The following is a 9,590-nucleotide window of genomic DNA, read 5'->3' on the forward strand; positions in this document are numbered from 1 at the left end:
TTAAAATAATATTTTTTTATTTTTTTAAAATTATTTTTAACATCAACATATCAAAATAATATAAAAATATAATAAAAATTAAGTTAAAAAAAACATATTTGCAAGTACACCCTTAGGCTATTTCATTGATTTGAATTTAATTTTCACTTGAAAAATGGTTTCTGTAAAAAATAAAAACCAATATGATAGATAAAAAGATTGAAAAATAATGAAATTGAAAAAAAATCTAGTTTTATAAATTATTTTAAATAAAATAAATAGTAATAAAAAATAAAGATTAAATATGATACATAAAAAATTTCAACTGAAAAAATAAAAAAAAAACAATCAAAAAAATTAATATTAGAGTTAATATAAAAATTAAATTTTAATTAAAAAATTAAAAAAATAATTCAAAATAAAATACATGACAATAAAAAATTAATGATTGAATTTGATATAATCAACGAATAATAAAATATTTTTAAAATTATTTATAATTTTTGAAAAATATTTTTCTTTTGAAATAAAAAAATACTTTTCTAAAAATCAAGTTTAATTTTTTATTTATTTTAATTTTTTTATTAATTAATTTTTTAATAATAAATAAAAATTAAAAAAAATTAAAAGTAATTTTTAAAAAACTAACTTACTTTTGCAAAATCAAATGGGCATTGTTATAGCATTTTATATATTTTTGTATCCTGCTGTCATCCTCAACCATCAATAGATCTTTCTAAAGTATATCATCTCACTTGATTTTATTTTAAAGGAAATCATTTTTTAAAAAAATGCTCTCCTGTTTTTAGTTTGACGCTGTAAAAATCACTGTAAAGATTTTTAAAATTTTTAAAATATTTTTTAATAATTTTAAAATACTATATTAAAAATAATTTTTAAAAATGATAATATATATATATATATGTATATACAAACACTTCTAAATAAAAAATACTTTAAAAAATAATTATTGCCACCAAAATTTTCTTATTACGAGCTCAACCCTGTATAAAATGAGATCAGGAAGTCCCTCTGTCTCTAGGCTTTGAATTGCATAACAGGAGGTTTTTTTATTTTTTATTATTCTATTTGTTTTTGTATTTTAAAAAAATTATTTTTTATTTTAGATTAATATATTTATGGTGTTTATTTTTAAAATATTTTTTAATAATTTTAAAATACTATATTAAAAATAATTTTTAAAAATGATAATATATATATATATATGTATATACAAACACTTCTAAATAAAAAATACTTTAAAAAATAATTATTGCCACCAAAATTTTCTTATTACGAGCTCAACCCTGTATAAAATGAGATCAGGAAGTCCCTCTGTCTCTAGGCTTTGAATTGCATAACAGGAGGTTTTTTTATTTTTTATTATTCTATTTGTTTTTGTATTTTAAAAAAATTATTTTTTATTTTAGATTAATATATTTATGGTGTTTTTATATTATTTTAATGTATTAATATTATAAATAATTTTTTAAAAATAATAAATATTATTTTAATATATTTTAAAATAAAAAACACTTTTAAAAGTAATTATAACCACGCTTCCGAACAAGTTAATCTCTTTCCTTTCACTATTGTGGTTAAATACATGAAGAATTTTTTTTTTTAGAGTTGTAGCCCAATTAATAAAGTTTTAGATTTGCTCTCTAGAGATCATCAATTCAAGTCTATTAATAGACATGTGAGATTAATTGATGTATGTACAAGTTGATACTGATTACAGTTATAATACTGAGCTAGAATTGCATAACAGGAGGTTTTTTTATTTTCTATTATTCTATTTGTTTTTGTATTTTTAAAAACTTATTTTTTAAATAAAGTTAAATCATGTGAGAAAGCACTGTGATTATCATCATGAAATATTATGAATTGCTATGGTTTTTTCAGCATAGTTTTTTTTATGTGTTTTTTTATATTATTTTTGTTAATTTAAAAACACTTTTAAAAGTAATTATAACCATACTTCCGAACAAGTTAATCTCTCTCCTCTCACTCATGCGGTTAACTACATGAAGAAATTTTTTTTGAGAGTTGTAGCCCAACTAATCAGGTCTTAGATTTGCTCTCTAGAGATTATCGATTCAAGTCTCACAAATCTTCAAATTACTAGAGGCTTGCATGACTATTAATTTCAAGGCATGTGAGATTAATTGATGTATGTACAAGTTGATACTGATTACAGTTATAATACTCAGCTAGTTGAAAATTATAATTATAAGTCATTATAAATAAAGTTAAATCATGTAAGAAAGCATTGTGATTATCATCATGAAACATTATGAATTGCTATGATTTTTCCAGCATAGTTTTTTTTGTGTTTTTTTTTATATTATTTTTGTTAATTTTTTTAAAATATTGAGTTAATTGAGAATTTAACTTTGTATTTTTTATTTATTTAAAACACTGTGAATTGTTGAAATATTTTTTCATGTATTTTTTTAATGGATTTTAAAAGAAATTTTCTTTGTTATTTTTTTAAATATTAAATTGGTTAAAAATTATAATTACAATAAAACTAAATCATATGGGAAAAGCATTATTGTTTTTCTCAAAAAACATTATAGATTACTAAAGTATTTCTCTAAATGGTTTTTCTTTATGATTATTTCTAAATCGTTTTTGTTGATTATATTTGAAAAAACACTATAATTTTCTCAGCAAAATATTGTCAATTGCTACAATATTTTTTTTCATAGGTTTTTTCATTTCAAAACTACTTTTGTCAATTTTTTTAATATTAAATTGGTAGAAAATTTAGCTTTGTGATTGTTTTTGCTATTTATTGACAAAAAGGTTAAATTATATGGCGAAAGCACTGTATCTTTCCTTGCAAAATACTGTGGACTGCTACAAATCATTTTATTCCATCTCAAAGTTTTTTTTATCATTGACACAACCTTTTGTTTTTTATTATGAACTATTGACTTCATCATAATTTTAGTTTCTATTACTTATTCAGCGCTAATTTATAATTATAATATCATTAAGTATATCTGTTTCATAGGCCCACAGCAGCGTGCGAGCATCCCATTTTGTCATATCTATTTTTCATCATTTTATTTTTTACTGGGTTCACTCTTGATTTAAAACTTCATATTTTTATCTATCTTTTTAAGACATAGGAGAAAAAAAATCATTAATCACTTTAATTTCTATTATTTATCTCATGCTGGTTTGTAATTATAACATTATTAAGTATATTTGTTTTATAACCCGTAGTAGCACTCTGATTTGCCATCTTATTATATTTATTTATTTTCATTTTATTTTTATTTTTTTTAATGGATTCACTTTTAATTTAAAACCTTATTTTTTATTGTTGGTTCAAGTTACGAAAAAAAAATTATGGGATTCTAATGATAAATAAAAAAGATATTGATTAACAATGATCAAGACTAAAAAAAAAAAGATCAAGTTTAATATTTACAAGTGTTATTTACTTTTGTTTTTTATTATGAACTATTGACTCCATCATAGTTTTAGTTTCTATTACTTATTTAGCGTTAATTTGTAATTATAATACCATCAAGTATATCTGTTTCATAAGCCCACAACAGCGTGCGAGCATGCCATTTTGTCATATCTATTTTTCATCATTTTATTTTTTATTTTTTTCTGGGTTCACTCTTGATTTAAAACTTCATGTTTTTATCTATTTTTTAAGACATAAAAGAAAAAAAATCATTAATCACTTTAATTTCTATTATTTATCTCGTGCTGATTTATAATTATAACATTATTAAGTATATTTATTTTATAACCCGCAATAGCACTCTGATTTGCCATCTTATCATATTTATTTTTTTTCATTTCATTTTTATTTTTTTAATGGATTCACTTTTAATTTAAAACCTTATTTTTTATTGATAGCGAGAAAAAAATTATGGGATTCTAATGGTAAATAAAAAAAATATTGATTAACAATGATCAAGACCAAAAAAAAAGATCGAGTTCAATATTTACGAGTGTTATTTAATGAGAAAAGCTCTATTAGAGTATTATTTTACATCTAGATCTCTTGAAAAAGAATAAACCTGCATTAAAAACTTTTTGAATTTCAAATTAATTTTATTTTTTATATTTTTAGGGATGTTTGAAGTTACAAGCAAGTTTATCTAGGCATTTAAAATATTTCAAATGTTTTTGGATCAAAACTGTCAAAGGATTATTTTTTTAACAACTAAACTCATACATTGCCTTTGTTTTGCATTTATTTATTTTTAAAATAAAAAATATTAAATTAATATTTTTTAATATTTTATATTAAAAATATAAATATATTTTTTAATACATTCTTTACTTTTTAAAAAATATCACCATACTAGACGGACGAAAGTTACCAAATACCAAGATTTTCAGGTGATGTGTTCAGTTGTCCAAGACTAGTCTCTACGCATTCCAGCTCATAAAGCCTCGAAAAGTCTAATTTCCGGGGGGTTTTAAGCGACCTGCATATGTATCTTGAAAAATGTTCATGGATGACGCGACTCAAAAAACGAGGGGGAAAGGGAACGGCGTGGAATTGCTATTGACGCAGAGGCTGCTACTGTTCGAGAACAGGGAGCACAACCCGGCGAGCTACGAGGACATGCAATAGGGTTACAGTCCTCTAATCTTCAGTTCTCTAGAGCTGCACTTGCCTCCTAACATGCTCAATTTGCCGAGTGATCGTGAAGTCCACCTCCTCAGTGACACTCTCACTCGCTACTCTCCCCAGGGTGAACGCGCTCGCGTATGCCGCGCCTCCTTCTCCACTTCTTTTATTCTATTTATGAATTGGAATTATCGACTTAAGTAAACTCAGATTTCATTCATTCACTAGTGATTTAGGGAAACTGAAAGAAATGTTGTTATGCTCGTGGCTGTGTTCGGTTTCGTAACGGCATCGCTCTTTCTAATGGTTTATGAAAATGTTTGCCCTTTATTTCTATGAGGCTGAGGATTGAATTTGGGAAAATTGTTCGTGCAAATCGGGACAGAATCTCCTTCATGCACAGGGTTGATTGCTACTAGCATGAATAATAATTGGCCTTTCTTTTCCTTCCTCTTTTATAACTTACAATTGATTCTTGCTGAACTCACTTGTAGTTTAGCGGGGATGTGGGTTTAAGAAGGCCGACAAAATGGTACATGATCAGCAACACCAGTCATCGTGATGTGGTTCTTTCAGAGGTTGAGCTTTGAGATTTTTATTTATTTTCTGAAATGAGTTTTGTGAGGATATTATATTTTAAACATCGTGTAAAATAAAGGCTGACAGAATGAACTTTTCCTATCAATCTTTAATTACCGATGAAAAGGATTGTATCCATACAGGTTCAGAATGTCCTGAACTGCTAACGGTGTGGTGTGAACCAATGAGTTTCCAGAAATTTTGATGCACCTCTCTAGTGCTAGTCGTTGGCCTTATCATATGTTCTGTTGCTTTTCTTTTCTAAATGGTCATGCTGTTGTCAGTTGTCACTGATTTCTGATGCAAACTGACAGGATCAAAAGCATAGAAAATACAGACAACATATTTTATCAAACTACAAGGTGTATTTCATTTTTTGAATTTTTATTCTGAAGTAAAAATTTGAGAAAAAATTGTTGTGCATGGGATACGGTAATTTTCCTTTTTTTGGCTTCAGGCTCTTTCAGGGTAGTTTCTTTAGCTGATATTCAGCAGAATTGGGTTGCTCTCTTATGATATTTCTTTTTGTTTCATATTTTGGAGGATGACTTGCTCTTATCTTGGACGTCATTTTAGTTGTCAACACAATTTTCTCTTATCATTTTTTTTTTCAATTTATAAGTGGTGTATCCTTATTTACCAGGCTAGTTTATGGGTTTTTTCACCATCAGATTGATTTTTTTAATCATTCCTGGTATTGTTTTTTAGTATAAACCTGTGTTCATGTGCACAGACACTATATGAGTGCTTAAGTTTCTCTCACTGCCTATGTTGTCTAGAGTTTATGCAGGCACTTGCCCTCTCCTTTCAAACATGGAAAGGCTTTCAGGATAGCTGACATCACATGCATTCTCTCAAAACTGAACAACTGCTGTTAAACACTCTACAGTTTCCATGGCGATAAGTGTAGAATTGTTTGCAAAATTATATGAGCATGGAATGATTTGAATTTTCTTGTTTTGCATATAGCATACAAGCATTAGTTGTCGTGTTCTTTAGTACACTGAGCTTATTGGCTAGTTACTTCTTGTCACACCCTTGACATAAGGAGTTGTATAAATATGAATGCCACGCATTTCTTTGGTCCTCCATTTCTAAAAGCAATCAGTGAGAACTCAGAAGAGAGTTTATAAGTTTGAAATGTTTCAGCCAAGGTTCCGTGAAATGTTGATAAATGAGTTTTTATTTATTTCTCTTGTCATTTGTCGTGTAAATGACATGATCTTCCATGTATTTTAGTTTGTGCATTACAAAGTTCTGATTGCTTAGGTAGAAAGTATGGAAAGATGGGTGTGTGATAACAGGTTCTATGTAATTTGTCTGAACACCATGAACAATTTGGTGTTGTTCTTGATGACTCTGGACTGGAAACCATGCTCGAAAAGTTGATGGATGACTATATATGTCCCATGTCTAGAGGTATCATATCTCTATTCAATAAGGCTCTATGCTTATAAATTATAACTCACAATCCATCATTTATAAATATAGCAAAAACTCATTTCAGTGCTCTTATTTCTATGTAGTTTTCCCTCCTCGGGTGGGTGGATTAACTCTGGATTCTCACCATGGTTCTGTGGTTGAATACGGAGAGCATATGGATATCGAGCTTGGTAGGTGTTAACTTTGAACCTTCTTTTTGCTAATTCCATTTGTCACTATGAATAATAATATCTTGTCCATTGTATTGTATTTGGTGAATCTTTTATCATTTAGTAGTGACTGAAACTAAAGGGAGTTTCAAAGACCCGGACCTTCTCTCATCTTTGTTTTGATTCTTCAGTTCCAAAAGTATTGCATGGATTTATTTTTCATTCTTAAAACTTGTTAGTTGGGTAGGATTTACGCCTTACATTAATGTTGATACTCGTTCGTGTTTGATACGGTGATGGTGTCATTTATTTCCTGGCAATGGTACCAGGCTCTGGCTTGCCAGTTAATGTTTTGCCTTTGTCTTTCTATCACCATTTTTGTTTTGAGAAAGCTTTCTCTCGCTAGTTTCAAAGAGTAATTTGTTGCCCCCGCCTCCTCCTCTTCTTTTTTCACCTGACATCCTTCCTTTTAGTTTTCAATGTTTGACTCCAAAATCACCTTGAATGTTTACTTGGGTGAGCAATTTCATGGTGGAGATCTGTTCTTTCATAGTGTTCGGTGCACCAAACATGTGAATACAGCCAATCAGGGGTATCTTAATTTTCAGAATGAGAGTAACTTGATGCCATATTTATATTATGCTAGCCTAACATGTAGTGATATTTCATTCAAGCTTTCAGTTTCTGTACAAGTTTCCTTAAAATAACACTCATTATTTCTCAATTAGAGATATATCTGACTAGCAATGGTTAGGAATAATCTGAACTAGGAAATTCAAAGGGGCATACTTACTAGGTCAATGATATTATTTTTCTTTTTGAAAAAAAAAAAGGAACTTGTGGACAGTGCTGCTCAGTTATATAAGCTAATGCTTGTGTGCACTTTTTTTCTGGAATTGTTCATGATGTCAAGTAGGATGAAACTTGATATGTCAAAACTAGATCCTAGTGAAGGGGAGAAAGGAAAGTTTAACTAACTAGATCCCTCTCTAATGGTTAATTTTGTTCCCCTCATAATAGTAGGAAATTTGAGATTGTTTCTGGAAATTTTAGGTGACTGGAGCTTTATGTGATTTTGTATTTTTCATTCTACTTGTATCTAATAGGAATTTTTTTATTATAACCACATTCCGGGATGAGCAGTTCTTTGTCATGGTCGCCATTGGTCATGGTGCAAGAGCTACTATTTCTGGGCACCAGGTCAACTTAGTTATATGGTGCAGAAGGTATCTTTTTCTCCTATCATCTTCACTTAGCACCCTCTCTTTTTTGCATAAAAGAACTCCACATCAAGTAAAACTTCTTTGCGTCAATGATAGTATAGTTTTGAAATAGTATGGAATCTCAGAAGATCTAATTCTCAGGCTTCCTTTTAACATCCATTAATGATTCCTTCATAATACAGTTGTATTGCATTCTTGCTCGAGAGCTGTGAACTTGATCTCATTATGCTCTTAGTGGTTTGGTGCTCAGTTAGTGTGAAAGTCGGCTGTTTGCCAAATTGGCTGTCATATATACCTCAATAACATAGTGAAAAATTGACCTTATTTTTTGATTTCTTTTTCGATTTTAGCACTTTTCAGTTCAGTTTTTCAAGAGCTCTAGAAACATCCAAATGATTTTTCTGCTGGTGCGGAGATTGTTGACGCGAGAAAAAAGAAAGACAACGCCTGTCAGTTGCTGCATCGAACTGGTATGTGTTTTGATGAAAAGATTGAAGAAATTGCATTGATTTCAATACATTAATCTTTTGATATATGCTTTTGAAGGAATCGCTGAAGAGGGATGGTATATCGGCATCTTGTCATTAATTCCTCTCAAGTTTTGCTTGTGAAGTTATATGATAGCAGAATTCTCACCCTTAATATAGTAGTGGCAATTCTTTCTTTCCTCTTCTTTTTTTCAGTCCTTTTGCTAGGGTTTTGTTGGTGATATATGAAGGGTGCATGTTTTATTTTTCTCTCTTTCCAGGTTGGATAAATATGTCTAATGCAATGTTGTGTTTGTAGCTTTCAAAATTGAAATATGTAGTAATCTCTGGTGCGTTGCAATCATATAAGAAGAAAAATATTATAGTTGAAGCTCAATGTTCTACCCAGTCACATTCCTTTCCTTGCAAGAACTTTATCAGATAATTCAACTAGGCTTTTAAGCAGAACTACAATCAATGACCAAGGCCTAGCTGTCAATGTACAAATATCTAGAAACTTAAAGACTATGGCATATGGTTCTAATCCCCATCTAATTCTTCATTCTGTACCACGGTCCAAGCTGTGCTTCAAATAGGTACAGACACTCTCACCTGATACAGATGAACTTTCACCTGGCCTTTTTTGTTATTGTCATTGTGCTCTTTTGCTGCTGACTGCAAAAACACAGTTAGATCTGCTCACTGGTATACGCAGATGGTGTGACAATCTTTGGAGTCTGTTTAGCCCGTTTCATAAAGTTTTTTGCAGTCTTATGGTGTCTTTTTATGTTTAGATTCAAAATGGGAGGGGCCGTTTTCCTCTTGCAGGTTGCTTGCTTCTTTTCATCCCAGTATTTTTCCATGGCCTCGAGGGAAGAATTAATAATTCGAACTTTGGTACGTCTTGTAGTAGGTTGTCCATGAAGGGAACGGTAGTTGTGGTGGCTTGGCCATGAAAAAATATTGATGATTGTGAGGGTTTGTTTTTGTGTTAGAACTTGATTTTCAAATTGTTTTTGGCTTGAAAATAATGTTTTTTAAGGTGATTTTGGATAATTTTGTTGTATTAATATATATATATAAAATTTTGATGAATTTTTAATTGAAAAGTATTTCACAGCATAATATCAAACAAAAC

At 29.2% G+C, this 9,590-nt stretch overlaps 1 protein-coding gene across 8 annotated transcripts; it reads left to right on the forward strand.

Annotated features, from left to right (window-relative positions):
• Positions 1-4,345: 4,345 nt before the first annotated feature.
• Positions 4,346-8,844, forward strand: LOC105135521 (uncharacterized). 8 transcript variants are annotated; one of them, XM_011040424.1, is made up of 6 exons: positions 4,346-4,729; positions 4,828-6,589; positions 6,697-6,783; positions 7,906-7,988; positions 8,336-8,455; positions 8,532-8,844. In XM_011040424.1, the coding sequence occupies exons 2-6, from the start codon at positions 6,544-6,546 to the stop codon at positions 8,571-8,573; spliced, it is 378 nt and encodes a 125-aa protein (XP_011038726.1). In that variant the 5' UTR covers positions 4,346-4,729; positions 4,828-6,543; the 3' UTR covers positions 8,574-8,844. The 8 variants fall into 8 exon arrangements, 5 of the variants coding, with proteins under 5 accessions (XP_011038726.1, XP_011038727.1, XP_011038728.1 ...); XM_011040425.1 differs by having other exon boundaries at positions 5,086-6,589; XM_011040426.1 differs by having other exon boundaries at positions 5,091-6,589.
• The last annotated feature ends 746 nt before the right edge of the window (positions 8,845-9,590 follow it).

The sequence above is a fragment of the Populus euphratica genome, unplaced genomic scaffold, assembly GCF_000495115.2.
Source record: "Populus euphratica unplaced genomic scaffold, PopEup_1.0 scaffold123.1, whole genome shotgun sequence".
In the NCBI taxonomy this organism is placed as follows: Eukaryota; Viridiplantae; Streptophyta; class Magnoliopsida; order Malpighiales; family Salicaceae; genus Populus; species Populus euphratica.

What these genes read in the sequence shown, in the direction of transcription:
- LOC105135521 (XM_011040421.1), top strand. Translation starts at nt 4,466, where the DNA reads ATGTTCATGGATGACGCGACTCAAAAAACGAGGGGGAAAGGGAACGGC. An exon ending in CCGGCGAGCTACGAGGACAT is followed by an intron (nt 4,588 to 4,627) that starts GCAATAGGGTTA and finishes AGTTCTCTAGAG; the next exon opens with CTGCACTTGCCTCCTAACAT. An exon ending in TTAGTTATATGGTGCAGAAG is followed by an intron (nt 7,989 to 8,167) that starts GTATCTTTTTCT and finishes TTCATAATACAG; the next exon opens with TTGTATTGCATTCTTGCTCG.